The 23,323-nt window shown below is 44.2% G+C and overlaps 1 protein-coding gene across 4 annotated transcripts in view; it reads right to left on the bottom strand.

Moving 5' to 3' along the window:
* ANKAR (ankyrin and armadillo repeat containing) overlaps positions 1-23,323 on the bottom strand; it is a 1,199,016-nt gene that overhangs the window by 998,007 nt on the left and 177,686 nt on the right. For all 4 annotated transcript variants that reach the window (XM_078680368.1, XM_078680367.1, XM_078680369.1 and 1 more), the window contains one exon: positions 20,580-20,743. In XM_078680368.1, coding sequence (XP_078536494.1) covers positions 20,580-20,743 — 164 coding nt within the window. The remainder of the gene's footprint in view (positions 1-20,579; positions 20,744-23,323) is intronic.

Below are 23,323 nucleotides of genomic sequence, written 5' to 3'. Positions count from 1 at the left end.
ATCCACAGAGAGAAGTTTTTGGCTGCTTGTTATGGGTTGCGTGTAGTACCTGAGAGGTGGGTGTGGAGAGCATTGTTCCAATTGTCTTCAGATACCTTCATCCAGTCTCTGCGCGTGGATCTGGGGGGCATGGTGCCGGCGCAGGTTGGTTCTGAGATGGTGAAGTGGACACTGTAGTGGTCGGACCAGGTGAGCTGTGTGGCGTTGTTTACTTGACTCTGTCGCTGGAGGTGAAGATTGGGTTAAGCGTGTTTCCTGTGATGTGGGTAGGGTCAGTGACAAGCTGCTTGAGGCCGATGTTGCTCATGCTCTTCAGGAGGTTTGTGGTTATGGTGTTGCTGGGGCTGTTGAGTTGGAAATTGAGGTCGCCAAAGAAGATGTAGTTCTTGGACTTCATTGCAAAAGGGGCGATGAGGTTCAAGATGGCGTTACAGATGCTGGGGCGTGGTCCTGGTGGTCTGTAGGCATGGGTGCCTCTGATGGTGCTTCTTTCATCTATGTGAAATTAGATGTTTAGGTGTTCATTATCGGGGTCGGGTCATTTGGGGTGTTATGCACAACTTAGCCTGCTAGTTACTTAATTCTTACTCTATCACTCAATCGATTAGGGGTTATAAAGTGCACTGGGGTGATCAGCAGTTCCGTTCAGTCAAAGAGCCAGGTCTTGAGAGCTTTCCTGAAGGTGCTCAGGGAGGAGGGTGCATCTGATGTTGATCGGTAGCTCATTCCAATGTGTGCAATGTAGGAGAAGGCTCTTCCTGCTGTTCTGTCTCTGCTGATGCGTGGGGTTTCGCGAGGGTGAGGTTGGTGGAGCGGAGGTTTCTTTTGGGTAAGTGGAAGGTGATTCTCTCGTTGAAGTATTGGGGTCCTGGTTGTTGAGGCATTCGTAGATGTGGGTGAGTATTTTGAAGTTGATTCTCTTCTCAACGGGAAGACAGTGTAAGTTCCGTAGGTGTTGACTGATGTGCTCGTGTAGTGGGATGCTGGAAACGATGGTGTTGACCAGCTTGTTCATGGAGAGGGAGGAGTCGAGCACAATGCCGAGGTTACTGTGGTGGTCCATGGGGGTCAGAGGGCTGCCGAGGGCAGTGGGCCACCAGGAGTTATCCCATGCTGACTGGGTGGTTCCGAGTACGAGGACTTTTGTCTTCTCCAAGTTGAACTTCAGGCAGCTGTTGCTCATCCTGAATGTGACGTCCTACATTCCTTTCTGGAAGTGGAGTCTGGTGGTGGTGGGGTCCTTGGTGAGGGAGAGGATGAGCTGAGTGTTGTTGGCGTAGAATACTATGCTGAGGCGGTTCTGTCTGACATTGGGGGTGAAGGGGGCTATGTAATGTTGAAAAATATTGGGCTGAGTGATGATCCCTGGGGTACGCTGCAGTTGATTTCTGTGGGTTCGGAGATGAAGGGTGGTAGTCTGATTCTTTGGCTTCTGCCGGTGACGAACGAGCGGATCCAGTCTAGGGCAGTGCCTTGTATGCCGGCGTTGTGTAGTCTGGCGGCGAGTGTGCGGTGGGAGACGGTGTCGAATGCTGTTCGAAAGGCAAGTAGGATCAGGGCCGGGGTATGGCCTTGGTCGAGGAGGGTGCGGATGTCGTCTGTGGCATTGAGTAGGGCAGTCTCGGTGCTGTGGTTGATGCTAAATCCAGATTGGGAGATGTTGAGGATGGAGTTGTCTTTGATGAACTTTGTTAGCTGTGCGTTGACGTTCTTCTCAGCGACCTTTGCCGCGAAAGGGAGGAGCGATGGGCCGGTAGTTCTTTAGATTCATGGGGTCTGCTGAGGGCTTTTTGAGCAGGGTTCTGACTTTTGCGCCTTTCCAGTCGTCAGGGAAGGTGTCGGTCATGAAGGTGGGGTTGATGGGGCATCGTAATTCTGGTGCGTTGGCGGCTCTGTGATAGATGTGTGGTGGGCAGGGGTCCGTGAGGGCCCCAGAGTGGATGCCTTTCATGGTCGAAGTGGTCTCTTTAGTCGTGACAGGTGTCCAGGAGGAGACGGTGGGCTAACTGGTGTTGCCGGGATCGCAGTGGTTGTGGAGGCCTGTGTGTATTCATTGAAGAGGTTCTTGATTTTCAGATGGAAATACGATCCGAGCTTGTCGCAGAGGTCCTGGGAGGAGGTGATGTCCGTTGTTTCTCTGGGGTCTTGGTGAATTCCTGGATAACACTGAAGAGCTCCTTGGAGTTGCTGGCGTTGGCGAGGATTCTGTTGTGGATGAAGGTTCTTTTGGTGGTTCTGACGGGTTGGTTGTAATCCGTCATGGCCTTTTTGTAGGTGGTGTGGTTATCGGGAGTCTTGTTGCTTCTCCAGTTCTGCTCGAGGCGTCTGCAGGTGCGTCTGGCTTCTTGGAGGTCGGCGGTGACCCAGGTGGCTTTCCTGTGGTGCTTTCTGTTGGGGTTGCGTAGCAGACTAGCTTGTCTGTGCAGCTTGAGATCAGGTCAAGGGTGTGTCCTGCCTTGTGGGTGGGCGTGGTGATGAGTTGTTTCAGTCCGATGTTGGAGAGGTTGTCGAGGAGGGTGGGGGAGCTGTGGTCGCTGGGGTTGCCGCCCCATCCCAGCCCTCCTATACGCAAATGACGCGGTGCTGATGTCCCGTACGCAAGTAGGCCTTCAGCGCGTTTTGGATAGTTTCTCCCTTTTTATGAAAGACTTAGGCCTAGGGGTAAACTCCTCCAAAACTTTTATTATGCGCTGCGGCTCGGGAATAAAGAAATGCAAAGATATGTATGTGGCAGGGCAAAAGATTGGGGTTACAAAGACCTTTTCTTATCTGGACATTCTTTTTTCCCATAATGATAGCTGGGTGCAGGCAGCTGCAGCAATAAAACTGGCACTTTTACGTACTACCTCTGCTCTTACTGCCTTCGCGAAAAAATTAGGTAAAAAAAAACCCCAGGTAGCTTATTAAAATCTATAAAGCCAAGTGTGTTTCAGCTGGAGTGCATGGGAGCAGGGTTTGGGGACATGTTGACCCGCTACCAATCAAGAGAGTAGAGAACTCCTTCATAAGATACATCTTATTGGTCCCGAGTAGTACCTCAGCTTGTATCTGTCACGCCGAGCTAGGTCTACCTTTTATTTCAGATCTAATAAGGCTTGAGCCTGTCCTGTTATGGCACAGACTCTGGACCAACATTGAGGCCAAATTGAACAGCGACATCCTTATTGACATTTTGAAACTGGAAGGTGCAATGAGGTTTCCATGGTTAAACTATGTTCAAAATTTTTTTTAAGGATCTTGGCCATCTAGACTACTTTACTAATCCTACTACAATTGGGGAAATAACAAGGAAGGAATTAAAGCGTGAGGGTATTCTCCATCTGGACACCATCAGAATGTCATTTGAGATATTAAAACCCATGAGCAATCAGATGGTTTTAACTACTTTTAATATTCAACCCTACCTAACTTTTGTACCTAGTGCCTATGATAGATTTCTTTTAACTCGTTTTAGGCTGGGTGGTTTACACAGACTGGTTACTTTCCCTACGAAGAACGACTGGTCTCAAAACCTCCAACCATGCCCTTGCGATAATACCTCTCCACAATCCACAATACATGTTACTTTTTTCTGTAGGGTTTACTCTCCACCTAGGAGCTAAGTTCTTGTTCCTATTTTGAAACACTGCGGGCTACGTCAATGCCATCCTGCTTTTTTGGCTCTCCAACATTTGGATAATGAGCACACTGTTTATAGATTAACAGTTTTCCTGAAAATTGTTTTGAGTCTAGGGAAACAACAGTGTACCTATTTGCTTTTAATGAGTTATGGACTTTTATAAAAAAACTACTGTATGATGGCTTTGTAAATTTAATATCTTTTTAACTTTTATGATTGTAATTAATAATTAAATTATGTCTGTATGAATTGGAAGATTGTTTTTAACTTTGAGCTTTTATGATTTTTTTTTATTCAATCGAATAAAGCCTTCTTTTATTTGATTTGTCGAGGTCATGTACTGTGGGTAAACAGTCTGTCTCTGCATTGTTTCAAGCAAATACATGTTCAAAGTACTCTACATTTCAGGAGAATGTCTTCTTGTACGGGAAGCACGGTGTCTTAAGCAGTTCCCTTTGTTCCATTATGTGGTTCTAGCCAACCGAAGAGATGCGGAATAGTGGTTTTTTAAGGCACACACCAGGTCAGTTATCATACTAGTGCAATGAAGCTTGTTTATTTAGCATTTTGTGCACAAGCATGACTGCCTTGACTTTTATTCTTCATGCCACTGGCAAGCAATGCAATCATCAAACAATCGGTGAAGTTTGTTCAGTTGCTGTGATAATACAGTGTATTTTTGAGATTTAAGATATTCCCTAATGCATTGTAATGCAAGCACCCCAAAAGAGGCGGAATGAAACACTAAACAGCCATAAACATGAAGTGACAGAGAAATATTAATTGGGCCGAGTCAAAGCTCAGTTGCTCTATATATTAAAGAATTGGAAACAATGGGTCTTGCAGAAAGCTGAGCTTTAAAGTCAGAGCAAAAAACAACACATCAGAAGTGTCTCTATAAAAGGTTTTTTCATATTTGTTGTTTGGGGACATTTAAAGAGGTGCTGGCAAACAAGAATTATACACAGCCACTGCTGTTAATGCTCCCCTCTGGGGGATGCCTAGGCATGCCCCCCGTCAGGAAATACACACAGCAAGCAGATGGTGCACAAATACAAATGCATGGCTTGTTCAGCCACCCAAACCTGTGAAAATTATTATACGACTGCATACAAAGGACAAGGTAGTCATCAAACCTCAGAGGTTATTGGGTGCAGAGACGGGTGCAAGAATATTTTCCTCTCCGCACCCAGACGAAAGGGAGTTGCAATACAAGTACAGCAAATGACAGAGAGCAGGCTTGCTGATTGCAGACACTTTTGGGTCCTTACCACTCATGCTCGCATGAAGATGTTTATTTAAGGCCCTACGCCTCAACCCCTCTGTGGATCAGTCTGGTGGCTTAGTGGAGTAATGCACCTCCCCCATCGGACATTTTGTGTTTCACCGCGGTCACAAGTTATTTAGGGGACTCACACGGACGCTGTTTTCCTCGCTGCTGACGCCACTTTGCTGCCTGCCTGCCGCCTGCTGCCTGCCTGCCCACGGACCTTCAATCACACCTAGTGGAACCCGCTTCGCGGGTCCCACGTCGCTGGAAGGGGCATTCCGAGGCTGTGCTTTCTCCTCTGCTGCTGGGCGGTGAGTGTGTGACAGGGCTGCGAGCAGCAACCCGGACTCAGTATCCCAGGAGTCCCGGGTTGCCCTGGCCGTTTCCAGCTGGCCTGCTCTCCCTGACCGCCCCGCCCAGCCCCACCTGCTTCAAAAGCGGCAGTGATTTCCCTCTGCCTTGGGACTCACACGGACGCTGTTTTCCTCGCTGCTGACGCCACTTTGCTGCCTGCCTGCCCACGGACCTTCAATCACACCTAGTGGAACCCGCTTCGCGGGTCCCACGTCGCTGGAAGGGGCATTCCGAGGCTGTGCTTTCTCCTCTGCTGCTGGGCGGTGAGTGTGTGACAGGGCTGCGAGCAGCAACCCGGACTCAGTATCCCAGGAGTCCCGGGTTGCCCTGGCCGTTTCCAGCTGGCCTGCTCTCCCTGACCGCCCCGCCCAGCCCCACCTGACCGGAAACGGCGCCTCCCCCTTACCTTCAGTCAGTACTTACTGAGCCAACTGCCCAGCTGCGCGGGAGCGCGCGGGAGGGCGCCGGGAGAAGCCCGGGACAAGGGCGGGACCGTTTGAGGCCGTTCGAGGACAGAGAGGACTGGCCTGGCCCACCCCCCTTGGTTCTTCTCAAGGTTATCGTGCCTGGGCATCGACCCTAGTGAGTACCATAGAGAAATTGTAACTGTCACACATGATGTGTACCCGGGGGAGTCGCAGTAAGACCGCGCTGGGTTTAACAAAGCCAAATGGCACTTTGGATGATTTCCTCGTAAAAACAAACTTGGCAATAGATGCCGAAATTACAAAAATGCAGAAGAGGGTTTCTATGGAGCTAGATGCTGCACGCAGGCTTTCCCAAACATTTGCTAACTCTAAAAAATCCTCCCTGGGAAATATTGCGTCTGCTGCATCTCCCCAACAGGTGGAACGTCCGCCTCCTTTGTTGATCCTCGCCGACGTTCATCATTCCTCCCATTGTTCCTCCCCACCAGTATTAGACTCCTCATTTATTTTCTCCCCCATGACCGTCCAACCCAGCGAAAGTGACCCACCTACTGAGCTGGGTAATTCCACCACCTTCCCGGTTACAACTGCCCCCTCCTTCTTTGTACCAAAAAGTACAAACCCAGGTCGCCAAGCAGCGAAGAAGAAAAACAATGTAAAATCTGCCTATGCTCGTAAGAAAGCTAAAGCCAAAGCTGCAAGGCAGCAGTTTTTCAACCATAGAAGACCATTATCCAACGCAGGGGATCCTAAACAAACACCACCCCCAGCTATCCATCAAATAGGGGGTGATAGTAACCTCACCACGGTTCCTGCGGTAGAGAATCCCATTATCCTTGCAGATAATTCAACACTGGGAGGGCTAAACAAGACAGAGAGGGACAAGGATAAAGTGGGTGATGATGAAGACTTTCTCCAGACAGTCTGGGTCACTTTAAAACAACTATTGACACCCTTCGAACTCAGACTGTCACGTATTGAGAATCACTTACTTGAGATGGATAAAACGTTAGTATCCCTGGCCACGCTTAGCCTAAAACAGCTGGAAGCAACACATCCCCATATTAACGAGAGTCCACCTCTGGCTAGAAATGCTGGTACCCAACCTGCTCCAGCCTCTAACATTGGCACTAAAGCAGCTACAGCGCCTAAGGAGGTTCCTCCTGCCCCCTCGATTCTTCTTGCACCCTTACCCCCCCCGTTATCCAAGCCTACTCCAATTCCTAAACCTAGGACACTTGCAAATGTCGCGGCCAACCTCCCAAAAATAGAGGAAAAACCCCCTAAAAAACATCTTCAGCCCAAACCCCCTCCTAGAGCCGACCAGAAGGCGAATAATTCCATCACTCCTCTCTTAGAGCGTACACCAAATTTACACCCAAATCACCAGAACTTCCGCGGAGGCTATATTGATCTTCCCCCTGAGGCTGGGCCCTATGTGGTTATCTTGGCAGGGGTACCTCCGCTTGCCCCCGATATTGTTGAAACCCAGTGGTCCTTAAAAAATAAAGTGATCCACTGGTTAAATACCAATAGGCAGATCCATCACACCAATAAGAGTAGGGTACTAATGGTCAGGAGAGTCCCTTGGGTGGGCCGTACTCACAAATCGATACCAGGAGACTGTATCGTTATGTCTTTTGCAGACCCTCATACAGCCCATCTCATTACCACATGGGACCAATACGTGACCGAACAAATCATTGTCGCCAAACCCCTAACCTTTTTCTACCCTCCAAAACAGCCAGTAGAGCACCCTGGGGCTTGGACCACAATCCACAACCACAGATGGAAGGGTCAGGTGCAGGGATGGCAACCCACCAATTGGTGGGAAGGTGTACACACCATGAATAGGTTTGGATGCTTAGATCAGGTGGATTGACTGGGAATACTCGATCAAACACCCCGATCAAGTGAGCAAGACCACACAATGACTGACACTAATAGCAATACATCGCCACCCATTGTTAAGAACTTGACCCATTTGATGGTGGTTCCAACCACTTCCGCCCAGCACCCTCCCCCTGTCCGAGCCATACAACATCTAGGCAGGCCACATTTTCAAGATCAGGTAGAGTTAATAGAGAGTGAGGGTCACATACAGTTAATAGAGAGTGAGGGCCACATATCTCAGGTAGACAGTGAACTGAAACACTCATTATTGTCCTGGAATGTAGCAGGACTGGGCAACAAGATCAAGCACATACCCTGGTTGGAGACGGTCCACAAGCATGGCATACTTTGCCTGCAAGAAACCTGGCTGGTAGAAGAAAGGCACATCATGGGGTATCGAACGTTCCATACACCCGCTGCTCCCGCCATTCAGGGCCGCAATAAAGGGGGTCTCTGTATATACGTTTCGAATGTGGGGGATATAAAAGTGCATAATTTTCACTCTGACCAATATTTTCAAATCCTTTCTTTTAAATGGGGCACCACACAAAAGGTCATACTGGTGAATTTCTATAACAATATGCCACCAAATGAGATGGAATCCATCTTAAATAAAATGTTAAACCGTATCCATAAAGTGAGGGACCAAAACGCGGGAGACCATACAGTTATTTGGGTGGGAGATTTTAACTGTGCTATCTGCCCACTTTCTGAGTTAGGTTTGTGCGGCCTTGCAGATCGTGAGGAGGACGGCCCTTTTCACTTCTCACACACCAAACTGGGGTCTCTCCTTAACAGTATTATGTTTGCTTTTGACCTCACCTTCGTTAATCAGGCATGCTCTCCCCCAGTTCCCTTTGCCCCAACATATAATGGAAGAGGTTGTGAATCCATAATTGACTTTGCACTGATATCCCCCACCTCGCCCAACTTTATAACCTTTTGGGAGATAGGGGAAGATCCAATGAGTGACCATTACCCTATTACCTTTGGGGTTAGGCTCCAAGTAGAGAAACTAAAGGAACCTAGCGGCTCACTGTACCCATTGGAGGTCACCTTAGCAAAGATAAACGGCTATGTGTTAAAGTGGGAGAAATTGAACCCCACCATCTTCTTCCACAAATTAATATTATCCTGCCTTGAAGACATATTTGTCTGCTTAGAAGAAGATGCGGAACCTAAGGCGATTATGGCAGCTTTTACCAATATACAGGAGTACATAAAAGGCGTTTTAACTAAGAGTCACAAAAAGAAGGGGAGATGTGCATCCAGGTGGTTTGATTCTAGGTGCACAGCCGCCTTAAAGAACTTGAAGAAAGTTTTAAACGCAATGCCGAAAAATAGGGCCCAAATCTCTGAGGCTAGACGAGAGTACAAGAGAGAAATTAACCTCCGAAAAGCAACCATGAAAAAGGAGGCCTGGGAGGCACTGGGAGAAGCTGCCAGGAATAAGGACACCAACCTTTTCTGGAAAGTGATAAGATCAGTATACAACCCAATACATACTGATAATTGCATAGATGTAGCAATTACAGCAGAGCTCTGGGTTGAACATTACGGGAAACTCTACACCAACAGACAGGGGAACAGCATGAACCAACAAAAGGTACTTGCATCCTCGAACAACTTCACGCGAGATTATCAACAAAGCGATCCCCTAGTTTCGCCGTATCCAATTAATCTGGTCTTTACCACCCTAGAAGTCGAAAATGCAATTAGGGAAAGTCCTTCAGGGAAAGCTCCGGGTCCGGATCACACACCAGTGGATGCCTATAAAACAAACTTGGAATTCTGGGCTCCCCTCTTAACCAACGTTCTGAATATGGGAAACAAATGCGGTTTAATTAAGACCTGGTCAGATGCCATTGTAGTCCCCATTTTTAAAAAGGGAAACAGGGACGACCCGGCTTGCTACCGTCCCATATCCTTACTAGACGGCCTTATGAAAATTGCAGGAAGGATAGTCCTAAAGAGGATCCAGCACTGGGAGACAGAAAATAAGGTTATTTCGGAATTCCAATATGGATTCCGAAAGGGATTGGGCACCCAGGAGCAATGCCTAAATCTGTCGTTATTAATGTCCAAATATACTGAGGCTAAAAAAGGGGATTTGTTTGTTACATTCGTTGACCTTAGCTCAGCATTTGATTGTGTGGATCATCTGCAGCTCTGGTCAACATTGGAGCTCATTGGGGTGGATCCCACCATAGTGGTTTTTATCAAAGAGCTTTATAGAGATGCTGGTGCCAGGGTGAGGTTCGGGACCCAGGGGCAATGTACCCAGAAATTCCCCATAAATAGAGGGGTTAGGCAAGGTTGTATACTCGCGCCCCTTCTATTTAGTTTTTATATTAATTCTGTTGTAGAACATCTAACAAATCTCCAGAATGACTACCCAGCGGTCAATGGTAGGCCTGTACCCATCCTATTATACGCCGATGATGCGGCTATTATGTCCAGGACTAGGGTAGGGTTGCAGAGAGCGGTAAGAGAATTCTCGTCCTACATGGGGAATAGAAATTTGAAAGTGAACATCTCAAAAACTTTCTCCATGCCGTGCACCCAAAAGAGTAAAAGGCCGCAATGTTCGATATACCTTGACGAGCAAAGAATTGAGACCACAGACACTTTTTGTTATCTAGGCGTTGTCTTTGAGAGAAAAGGAGCCTGGAAACATGCAGTATCGGCTAGGAGGCTTGCCTTTACCCGTGCTATTGGTGCCCTGAGAACTTTTGCAGTGAAAATTGGGGGCAAGCCGATTGCTGAGATGATACAGATTTACCAAGCCAAGTGTTTAGCGACAGTCACTTATGGAGCAGGTTTATGGGGCTTTGAAGACGTGTCCTCACTCCAAATTTGCGAGAATCTTTTTATTCGTTACTTATTGGGGGTGAGCAAATCTACTTCAACTTTTATTACTCATATTGAGACTGGCCTCAAATACCTTAGTGACTTCATAAAGCTGTCACCATGTTTGCTTTGGCACAAAATTTGGACTACCAGGGAATGCCAATTTAACAGAGATCTAATCAGGGATTGCATGAGCTTGGATGTCGCACCCAAAATTAAATGGTTGCGACATGTCCGGTTGATGTTTGCCAAGATTGGTCGTCCCGAATACTATGATGACCCAGAGTCCCTTGAAAATTTGTCTAGGTCGTCTCTCAAAAAACTTTTAATTATCCACCTGGAAGGTGTTAGATGGGATGCAGAGAAACTCAAAAATACCACCTTGAGCTACCAAAGAATTACTCCCACCGAAGGTTTGCAATTGTACCTTAGGACCGAAACTGCACCTTATCCTCGTATGCTTCTCACCAGGCTGCGCCTTGGCACCTTTTTCCGTATGGTCACTTTCCCTAAACAAAATGACTGGACTGCTTCGATTCTAATTTGCCCATGCGATGATCACTCATCACAAAGTAATATTCATATTATGTTCTTTTGCAATCTGTATTCTGCCCCAAGGAAATTGTATCTATTACCTCTTCTAAAACACTGGGGCATAAGAACATGCAAAGACGCTTATTACAAATTACTTTTGTTAGATGAGGTGTATGTCATCTTTGTCGTTTCACGTTTTTTAATGTCAGTGAGGAAATATAGAAATTCCATGATGTAACCCTTACATGTTTTAACTTTTGCATATGTTTTTACATGAGGTCAACGGCTGTAACTTCATCATTGACTCTTATCATCTGGAAAACTGTTTTATAGAGTCTCATAAAAACTTCGTTGGGGACAAGTTTTTAGACTTGCTGTATAAAATGTACTTGTATGCTTTTATGATTTTTTTTATCAAACAAATCGAATAAAGCTAAATTTGAAATTTGACAGACAGCCCCATTCAATTCCTCATATAAACACAACAGGAGCATGATGGATATGCATGCATAAAAGGCAGAAGAATGGGCTATTTATCAGTAGGGAGGATTTACGGAGGGAGGGGGGGGGTGGCATTCAATGAATATTTTAGTTTTGATTCAAAAGATGCTGAAGTTGTTCAAAAAGCTTCCCTAATGGGTAGAAAACAACAGAGATGGATACAAGACACAAATTCACGGAACTATGCAGAAAAGATCATTACATAGGTAGGCAAGCAGAGGCAGACAGAAATATAGGCACATACAAAGACAGAAATGTATACAATGTAAAACATGCAGACACAAATATACACAAACTGACAGATACACAAGCAAATTGGCAGATATATACATTGATACAGCTGTAAAAGCATACTTAGACAGCTACATTCATGTATAGAGTCAGGTAAGTACATACAGAGAGACAGGCATAGTCACAGAGACGCAAACAGATAAATAGGCAGACATACAAGTACAGATTGACATGCATACACAGACATATATCTATACATACAAACCTAAACAAATAAAAACATAAGATCCACACATATACACACACAGATGGACAGAATTAAATGACAGAAACAACACGAGACATACAAGATATAGATGGAAGAATTGTTAAATACTTTATTTTTCATAAATGTATGCATATATTTAAATGTGTGTGCTGTGCGTATGCTGCAGACGTGCATAGGTGTAATGTATGTACATTTGCAGAGGTAGTACATGAGTGCACGCGCGCGTATGTGTCCTCTGCACTCACTGCCAGTTTAACATTTGGTCAGCAGGGCACTAGTCTTAAACCTCATCAAAAGGAGATGTTATGTCTCTGCCATTCATCCTATTTTGTCAGACCTTCCTCACCAATCAGTGAAATTGTGGCCATTCATTGCCCAGACCCCACATTCATTTAGACTCCAAAATTTGAGCGTCATCTATCTTTTTTATTACTGTCCCTCTTGGTTTACAAAAAGCATTATATTCACATTTACTTTAACAACATTATTCATACAGTTAAATATGTGGTTTTGGCTCCACATTTGTAATATGAAATTCGCCCACTTGTAACCATACATTCAATAAGGTACTAAAATCTCGTTTGCAGAATATTTTTGCCTGTGTATCTATCTTTCTGTTTTTTAGGTATACCGATCCATTCATATCAGGACCCACAATCTATCTATTCATTCAAGCACCTAACCAAACCAACCACCCAAGAACTAACCCACCCATGCATCCATGCACACCTATCCCACCATCCAAAATCTTACCACTCATCCATCCATCCAAGTACTGACCCAGACATCCATCCATGTACTCATCCAGGAATCCACCTATTCAACCATCCAAGCATTCATCCAAACAACATACTTCATTCCACCAACCATCCAGCCAACCACTTACTCATCCATTCTAACCTACATAACTTTTTCTTGCTTACAGTAAAAAGATGGTAGGAATAGGATATTTCAGAACTGTAAAAGCGCAAACAAATAATAGAAGCGCAGAAAGACACAGACTCAGATTAAAGTGCATTTTCAATGGTATGCCTGATGCCATTTAGCTGATGTCACCTGAGTTTTTTGTGTGCACAAAGGAGCTGTACACAATCGGGCTGCTACATGTGCCCGGCCGGGACCAGGGCCCACGACCCCTGATTCTCCGGAGCGGCCATCTTAACCATACTCATCCGCACAGTTGACTAGCCTCAGGGATACTCAGGTCTGTCGGCACAAACTTGGGTCTCCATTTATTTCCATCAATTGCCCTCATTGCGCTTTAGTCTTGAACACCAGCAGGACAAGTGTTAAAACTGCTCCTCCCGCCCAAGAATTCAAAATGTTACTGTTGAACTGCCGCTCAATGCCTAAACACACTACAGAAATTAGGCTGATCCTGGAGGAAAGGGACCCGGATGTGTTGTTCCTGACAGAAACCTGGCTCAGGGACGGGTCGGACCCAGATGTGGTCCGGGCCTTTCCACCAGGATACAGCATACAAAGGCAAGACCGCCCGCTTAACAGAGGTAGAGGTCTTGCTATTATTTATAGAGACAGCTTTAGCTGCCGCGTGAATGAGGGGTCGATTCGTGACTGTGAAAGCCTAGTATTCGCCATTGGTTTTTCACAGATATGCACCTTCTCTGGGGGTCTAATTTATCATCCCCCTGGACTCCTGGGAAACTTCAATTTGGATCTCCCTGAGAACATAGCCACTTTAGCTAGTTCCCTGTCTAACTTTTCAATATTAGGGGACCTTAATATCCATTTCGATGATGCTTCCTCCTCCAGCACTGAGGAACTGGTGGATAACCTAGGAGCCCTAGCCCTTGACCTAAAAGTAAACGGCCCTACCCACCTTACAGGACACTTATTGGATCCCATCTTTACGAACACCAATGTAATAGCTGATAACCCAATCTCCCTACCCTGGAGTAACCATTTTCTTTTACCCTTCACTTGGGTATCTACAACTAGGTATCGATCTGAGACCGCTATAAAAAAACTTGGACGTAACTGGGCTATGATTAGTGTTGAGTCCTGGTCAGACATCCTGAGTAACTCTCGACCATCACTAAAAGGGGATCCAGAATCAGCCAATCAGGATTTTAATAGTTGGCTTGAAGCATCCCTAGACCTGGCGGCCCCTAGGAAACATAGGAAAGGGAAAAAAGGCCTAAAAAAGTTAGCCTGGTACACTCCAACCCTTAGAGAACTCAAACTCAAGTGTAAACAAACAGAGAGACAATGGAGGAAAGATTTCTCTAAAGAAAAAAAACAAATCTACAGAGAGGCCATAAAAATGTACAAATTGGAAATATGCAAAATCCAAGCGAACTGCTATGAATCCTAAATCTCCTCAGCCGCTAATGCCCCGCGTGAAATTTTTAAAACAATCACTACCCCAGTTCCTCCCTCACCTCCAGCAGAGAATACACTTAAACGATGTAATGATTTAGCGGAATTCTTCCACACTAAAATTCAGTCCATCTACCGCACCTTTCCACCTCCTACCATTCCTCTAAACTCCACTCAGCTGGACACCAATGAGAGTAGGGCTGGAAAAGTCCTGGAGGCTTTTCACCCTATGAATCTGTAAACGTTAAAGTCCTATCTCAACAAATTAAAATCTGGCTCCCCAGAAGACACGGCTCCACCCAACATCCTAAATCAAGTCTCTCACGCAGTGGCACCCATCATACTAGAATTCATAAACCTGTCAATAAGTACTGGCAATGTCCCCTCACCCCGGAAACAAGCCATGGTGAAGCCACTGCTAAAAAAAGTAGGAGCCGACCCAGATATCCTCTCGAACTACAGACCGATATCCCTACTGCCAGGAATTGCTAAAATCACAGAGAAGCATGTAAATGCTATACTTTCAGCATTCCTCGAGGAGAACGGTCGCCTTCACCCTACACAAACAGGCTTTAGACCCCAACAAGGCACAGAAACAGCTCTAATTGCCGTGACCGAGGAAACTAGAAAAATCATGGACGCCGGAGGTTCGGCAGCCATCCTCCTCTTGGATCTGAGTACAGCCTTCGATACCGTTAACCATCATCTGCTTATCTCTACGACTAGAGAAGCAGGGGTAACAGGGGATGCACTAGGATGGCTGGAGTCCTTCCTGGAGGGTCCATCATTCCAGGTTTATGAGGGAAACTGTACATCTAGGAGCATGCCTGTGAGATGTGGGGTTCCGCAGGGCTCTTCCCTGAGCCCCACACTTTTTAACATTTATATGTCCTCTGGCCAAAATTGTTGAACCCTTTGGAATTCGAATCATTACTTACGCTGATGACACCCAATTGATAGTTTCCCTCAACCAACCAGGAAATAGTCCAGACAATCTAGCAAATTGTATGAAAACAATTTCAACCTGGATGGAAAGCTCATTTTTACAACTTAATGGAACTAAAACCGAGTTGATGCTCTTGGATAAACCACTTCCGGAGGGGGTCATCACCCTTTGGCCTAATTGTCTAGGTAAAGCTCCAACTCCCAAAGTTCAAATTAAATCCCTGGGAGTATGGCTGTACAATGAACTTAACATGAAAGTCCAAGCACAGAATGTTGCAGGATGCTGCTTTGGATTAATTAGGATGATGAGGAAAGTCTTCCCACTGCTATCATGGGAGTCCAAGAAATTAGTAGTCCAAGCACTAATTCTCTCACGCCTGGACTACGCTAATGCTCTTTATGCTGGCTCACCACGGTCCACAATAATGAGTCTCCAGGCGGTGCAGAATTGTGCAGCTAGACTTCTCATGAACATCCCCCACAGAGAATCAGCCAGGAGAGCTATAGCATTATTGCATTGGCTACCCGTGGCAGAAAGGATCTAGTTCAAAGCCCTCTGTGTCACCCACAAGATCCTGACTGCAAAAAGCCCTCCAATACTTCAGGCAACGATAGTCCCTTATCATCCTAATAGAACTCTTTGTTCTGGCAACAAACACCTAGCAACTTTTCCCAAAATTTTGAAAACTAGAAGTGGAGGCCAGCGCTTCTCCTATGTGGCCTCCAGAAGATGGAACACCCTCCCAGACCACATCCGACTGGTTGACGATCACCTGGTTTTCCGGAAACTATTGAAAACATTGCTATTTCCATCTAGCTAAATGAAGCATCCACAGTCCAGAGTCCACAGCGCTGGGAGGCCTCAGGGTAGCCATGCGCTCTACAAATGCCTTTACAATTACAATTACATGTTCCAAAGAACATTGGCTTCAAGTTGCTGTCATCGGCAGGAATCAAATAACATAGATCACTTAAACGTTTCCGAGTAAAAAGATTGCGCTGGGACCTGTGCAATTTTTGTATTGACAACTCGATTGCTTTGCTGGTGCAAAATGCCTTTTCTCAATTGGTCAGTTGGTGCAAATCTTGCTTTTCCCCGTGTTGAAAATGTTGATGTAAAGATATCATCAACAGCTGGGGGGCATTATTTTACACTCAGAGGGTCACTCAGATGCTGTTAAGTAGCAGGCTGGAGCGTTCGTGAAGCAGGCGCGCTGCAGGCACGCCAAAGGTGTTCTAAAGGCCATCCCGTTTGTGCCCGTCCGCGCTCTGACCATGCTCAGCGCCAGCCATGCTGCCGGTTTAGCCATTAGCCATCAGGGAAGTCTTTGCTACACGCAAGATGAGCTTATGACTATTGGTAAGAGACCCATTATAAAGACGGAAGTTACTATTAAGAGCCATAATGTTAAGACAGCGCCAAAGGATAGGCTAACTTCTGGTTTGCAGAATGCTAGATCCCTCCCTAAACATGCTGAAGAAATTAACTTATTGCTTAATACAGGGGAGTTTGATGTACTGTTCATTACAAAAACATGGACTACAGGGGACTCTGTTTCTGATCTTAATAAGGCGTGTCCGGATGGTTTCAAAGGGTTCCAGAAGCCCTGAGTTGGAAAAAAGGGGTGGGGAGCTTAGGCATTCTCCATAAAAACAGGTGGGACTTCACTATTTTCTCCCTAGACTACGTAGAGCGGATAGAAATGTTAGGATTTTGGCTAAAGCTCAAAAGGAAAACATGGCTACAGGGATTTTCTGTTATAGGCCACCCACAACCGCAAGTTTGTCTCTTCCCTCTCTCCTAGACAATATTTCCAATATGTGGATTACGCATAATAATTTTTTTCTGTTGGGCAATTTTTATTTCTGGGCAGAAGGAGGCCTATCTGCGGCGTATAAGGAGTTGCTCAGTACCTGGGAAACTTTCGGCCTTAAGCAGCAGGTCCATGGCTCCACACATATAGCTGGCCATACTCTGGACCTCATTTTCTCCCAAGAGGATCTTACCTCTGTATGGGAAATTACCCCTCTTTGCTGGACTGATCACTCACTGATTACCGTCTATCTGCAAGTGGATAAGAGCTGCTCCCTTGGAAAGACAGCAGTACACTCAGTAGAGAGCAGAGCATGGCACAGGTTTTCTAAAGTTAAATCCAAACCTTTCATTAACAAAACACATTTCTCTCCAGTAGACTCCATTAACGTGAACTATCATAGATTTGAAAGGGAAACTTTAAAAACCTTAGATGAAACTATACCTCTGACTACCTTAAAAAGACAGAAAAAGGTTTCAGCTCCTTCGTGCGATGTTACTTTAAAAGATGCCAAACTAAAGTGTAGGCAACTGGAGAGGAAATGGAGTGGAGGTGCCATTATCTTGAGGAAGATAAGATCAATCTACAAAATGTGCTAAATGAATACAAAAACAAGTTAAGGAAAGTGAAAACTAAATTATTGTGAGCTGATTACTGCAACCCCTAATAAAGCAAGAAAAACATTTGAAATACTCAAAGAATTCACTAACCCATCTCGCTTTAAGTGAGAGATTATACCTATGTGATAATCTGTCGGAATATTTTGTTAGTAAGATTAAAACAATTTTAGATGGGATTGACAAACCTACTGCATTAAAACATGCTATTTTTCACGTTGATAGCCCTGCTCAATCTGGACCGCCTCCCCCTTCAGACCTCACCCAGTGACATTGACTAGGTTCGATCCTACCTCTGTCAAGGTTTTTAAAAAGACTCCGCAGATCCAGCTTATTTTAAGACCTATTTTCCTTCTTCAATAAAAATTTTAGAGCGCCACATAGGTTCATTACTGTTCCACTACTTAGAGGATTATGCATGGCTTGAGGAAGAGCAATTTGGATTCCGTCCTGGCCATGGAACCGAGACAGTTCTGATTTCCGCTACAGATGAAATGCGGAGGACAACAGACAATGAACAATCTGTTGTACTGGTCCTCCTAGATCTGTCCGCTGCGTTTGACACGGTGGACCACCACACTTTTCTGTCCAGACTTATGGCAGTGGGAGTGGGGGCCCGATGTTAAACTGGCTAAAATCCTATCTGTTTGGTCGCTGTCAGGAGATATCTCTTCCCCTCTTGTTATCCAAATTTAGAATGACAACAGATGGTGTCCCCCAGGGCTCTTCCCTCTGCCCTACCCTATTCAATATTTATAGCAAACCCCTTATCTCACTTATTAAGGCCCACAATATTAAGGTAATTAACTATGCAGACGATACTTAGCTAATTCTGTCACTGAACACCAAAGGCAACTTCCAGGCATGCATTCTTGACATCTTTGACTGGATGAATGCAAATTCACTCAAGATGAATGGAAGCAAAGCTGATCTCCTTTGTTGCTCATACAATAAAATCCCAGTATCTCTAACGCCTAACTTCTGGCCTCTACCTAAGGAATTGCCATTGGGCAACCCAGCAGCGGTACGAAATTTAGGTGTGATTATTGATCAATGTCTGTCTATGGAAAATCAAGTGAACGGACGTACCGGGACCTGTTTCGCTCTGATGCGGGCCCTTAGGAAGCCATATCTGCTGCTTGACCTGCCAGCCAGATCACTGATTTCCAGAGGTGTAATACTAAGAAGGCTGGACCATTGCAATGCCCAGTTATTAGGAGCCCCAAGCTATTTGTTAAAGAAGCTAGAGTCCATCAGATAATCACTGCTAAGATAACATTGAACAGACCCTGATACTTATCTGCCACAGAGGTCTTGAAGGATCCCCCCTGGCTGCCTATCAAGCAGAGAATTAACTTTAAATCTCTCTGTATTGTCCATAAGGCACTACACAATAAAGGACCAAAACCCTTACAAGCCAAACTAAAAAAAAATATACTCCTGACAGAAACCTTCAATCAACCACAGGCAACTATGTCCAGGAACTTCGATATCAAAAGGTCCGACAAGGAGGACGTACTTTTACCGTCAATGCAGCTCAGACATGGAATAAATTACCGGCTACATTAAGATCTCACTCTGACTTGGCTGTTCCCTCATTAATAACCGGCTTTTCAGTTCTCCATCAGTTGTTATTCTTACACAGTTGTTATAACTAGCGCCAGGCTATCATTTTTGGTCACAGTGCGCTTTACAAATATCTCATACAATACAATACAATACAATACTAGTGCATTACCTGGAACAAAAATGGTGCTGATGCCCTACCTGTGCATTAGCTTCCCACACTCTATTCATAGAAATATCTCAAGTAAGGATAATTTTTGTAAGGTAATCCTCATAGTAGAGTATTCAACAGATTCCCACATGCTAACACAGTCAAAATTACATATACATGCACACCTATATCCAAAAGTGCACCTACTCTGTCATGCACATCCTATTTCCCTCTCACACACATGTACCTATATATTTTCACCTCTATACATAACACATACTTTTGCCATCTAAATACACTTGCAATCGCACAGATAAACAATTGTTTCCAAAGCCAATAGATTTTGCTTGCATTTTGGGCCTGACTAAAACATAAAAAAGACTGTTGCAGGGAAAAAACAAAACAAAAAACCAATGGCTTTCTCTATAAAATGCATCTATAAATTAAATACTTAAATGGGTGATGATTTTGTGCTTTAAGACGTAAAATGGCACCTGATGCACTGCAATGCAAGCACACCAGAGGAGGTGGAATGATACATCAAACAACAAATAGCACGAGGTGATAGAGTGATACTCCTCTGTGTGGAGCGAAAACTCACAATTCGTTTAAGGTAAATAATTGGTGACAGTAGTAATCCCGTAGCTGTGCTTTCGAACCATGTCAAAAAATCCTCCTCAAAACTACCACATACAAGCATCATATACCTGTCATTTCTTAGCTTCTGGGTAGTAGATGTTTTGTAGAACATGTCCTCTATGAGGAAAATCAAAACACTTAGCAATACAATTTCAGATTACATATATATTTGATCTAATTTTAATATGCACAGAAGTTGGAAAAATATTTGTGGTAACTTTGAGAGATACTGCTCACTGGTTTATGCAAAAACAGGCCTCTTTTGTAGCATGTGAGGCAGTCTTCTATGCGATACATACTAATATTAAACAAACATGGGCAATGTCAATAATTCAGGCTTATAAGTGAAAATGTAAGCCAGGCTATATCTGTTTTGCCAGGCTTTATCGGTTTTGCCCATGCTTGTTTGCAGACGCATTCCTTTTAAGTCGTCACTAGACTCATTTGCTACCTCCATAAAGAAAAACACATACTTGATGAATGCCAAAGTATGTTTGTAAATTGTGGAAAATACAAACTTTTAAATAAAAAACACTAAAAAGTGAAAACCAGGTCTGACCTTGATCTCGTCTGAAACATCCTCAAGCGAAGGTGTACCAATATCAATCTCAATGCCACCATGGAGGTGAAAGTACTCGTTCTCCGAATATTGAAAATGTTGGCATGTAAACTCAGGTCCAAGCATTAATGGAGGCAATTCCCTCTCTGTCTTAACTTTATCATCTAGAAATTGAAGGAGAAATACAATAAATCACACAGATTTTTGGAAAGTTAATATAAGGTTCTTTTATCTATGAACAACATTGAAATCGTGAATTATCTTCCAACTTTAAATGAAGGTTTCCCTTAGTAATGTGTTTCATTTAGCCCCACTATTATTAACTTAATTAAACTTTGATACTCTTCGCCTTCCACTTCAGTTTGGGTTAACGGTTCTCAGTCTCGCTACTTTCCTCTCCTTAGGGGCACCAGGCAGGGTTGCCCCCTATCCCCTTTCCTTTTTATCCTTGCACTTGAACCCTTCTTAGAATCTATTAAACGCTGTAAGGATTATAAGGGATTTACCTTTCGGGATGTACATATTAAATTTACTGCTTTTGCAGATGACATTCTTCTCTTTATTTCCAATCCGTCTACTTCTCTTCCGGCCTTCTTTTCCTTATTAACCAATTATTGCAGTGTTTCGGGGTATAAACTGAATGTTGATAAATCTGAAACCCTGCCTCTTAATACATTTTGTCTTCCCTCTATGTTTATTGGTTCTGGTTTTGCTTGGGCCTCTTCCCACATTAGATGTCTTGGTATCCTACATTGTAATAATCTAAGAGCACTTCTTAAACTTAATCACTCAGAGATTCTCACTAAGCTTACTACCCTTGTTGATAGCTGGTCTCCTCTTTTTCTTTCATTGTGGGGCAGACTTGCTACGATCAAGATGATGCTTCTTCCTATCATAAATTTCTACCTTTCTATGCTCCCTATTTCCCTTCCTAATACCTTCTTTCCTCCTATTAACAGCAAACTTATCAAATTCCTTTGGAACAATCATAAGCCCAGACTCTCGCTAGCTCGTCTACAATCCTCTAAAGATTCTGGAGGAGTTAACTTCCCACATCTTAGACGTTACCACTCTGCTTTTTCCCTGAAGCAAATGTGGACCTTCCTTTCAGATTCCACTACTACCTCCTCTACGGCATGGAGTACGTTGGAATTGGTGCAATGTTCTCCTTTTTCTCTTCCTTCTGTTCTTAGGATCTCCTCTCCCCCACAACGATTTTCCTTCCCTACTCTTGTGCACTCTAAAGCTTTAGCTCTTACTTCGCTTTCAGCTCACTTCTCTCTCATTTCCTGTTCCTTGGATGTCCCCCTCTGGTACAACAAACATATCAAGATCAACAATCGTGCCCTCTTTTGGAAGGACTGGATTGATAAAGGGATTATCACTCCTCGGCATTTGATTAACGGAGATGCTTTCCTATCTTTTTCTGAGATTCAATCCCTTTACAATGTCTCACCTCGCTACTCATCACATTACAATACACTTAAGGATGTCCTCACTAACTACTACTTTCCTATTAATCCTTCGTCTATTACCTCCCCCTTCTCCCCCTACTCCTATAGATTTTTCTACCCAATTTAAAGCAGCCACTACTTATAAATTGATTGCCTCCTCTTCCACACTCAGAGCTAAATCTCCTTTAGAACTCCTTTGGGAAAAAGACCTATGCTTAGATCTCCCTCAACGCACTTGGGACGTACTCTGGTCTCGGATCCACACCACCTCTCGTTCGACCAGCACGACACAATCCCTCTATTTTTTCTATAACAGATTATTTCTTACCCCTAGTTCCCTTCATAGATTCAATTTGCTAGACTCCCCTAAATGCTGGTCATGCTCTCACGATAATGCTGACATGTTCTTTCATTGTCCCCCTACTGCTGACCTTTGGTCCAAAATTTGGTCTAAATTAAATGATATTCTCATGTCAGATATTCCTTTTCACATTGAACATGTTTTCTTAGGTCATTTGTCTCCTGCCTTTGATAATTATAAGTAATATGGTAATTTTGTCAATCTATTTATTGCTATTACCTTTCAAATTATTACTTCTAACTGGAAAGATTCATCAAGTATTTCCTTTTTAGCATGGTGGAACTTACTTGGTCAACTGAAGATGCTGTCCGTGCACTGCGTAGTTTTTGGATAATTTTCAGGCGTACACTGTGCTCATAAGGAACACTCCCCGCTCGGGAGTATGAAAATGAACTGTAGACCGCACTAGCACAGCATGTGCTAGTGTCTCCTATGGCACTGGTAAATAGTTGCTGGAACCACCAGCTAATGTTTGTGAAATACAGTTTTTCAAACACAAGTTTTCGATGCGCTTCTCAATTTTGTAAGTATTTTATTCATACTTGTAGCATTAATTCAATGCACTTTCTTAGTTGTATTATGTTCATGGTCCATAAAGTGTTGTCCTATTTACCATTGCCATAGGAGACACTAGCACATGCTGTGCTAGTGCGGTCTACGTAACTTACTTGGTCATCATCATAGAATGGACAGAGCTTATGCTACTTCTACTCCTTTGTTGATTAAAAGAGACTTATTATGGTTACCTTTGACAAACTTTTTATCCAGGAAAATGTCTTAAATGTTTATTTTGTTATTTATTATGATAGATTGTTGTTATATTTTTCTTCTGTTTTCCTCTTCTTTCTATTCTCCCTTTTCCTACTTTCCTTCTTTCTTTCTTTTCCTTTTTCTTCTCTCTCCTTTCTCTTTCTTCTTTCTCTCTTCTT

The sequence above is a fragment of the Lissotriton helveticus genome, chromosome 3_1 (genome assembly GCF_964261635.1).
Source record: "Lissotriton helveticus chromosome 3_1, aLisHel1.1, whole genome shotgun sequence".
Classification (NCBI taxonomy): Eukaryota; Metazoa; Chordata; class Amphibia; order Caudata; family Salamandridae; genus Lissotriton; species Lissotriton helveticus.
The sequence above is the reverse complement of the archived record's forward strand: the minus strand, read 5'-3'. Positions and strand labels throughout refer to the sequence as shown.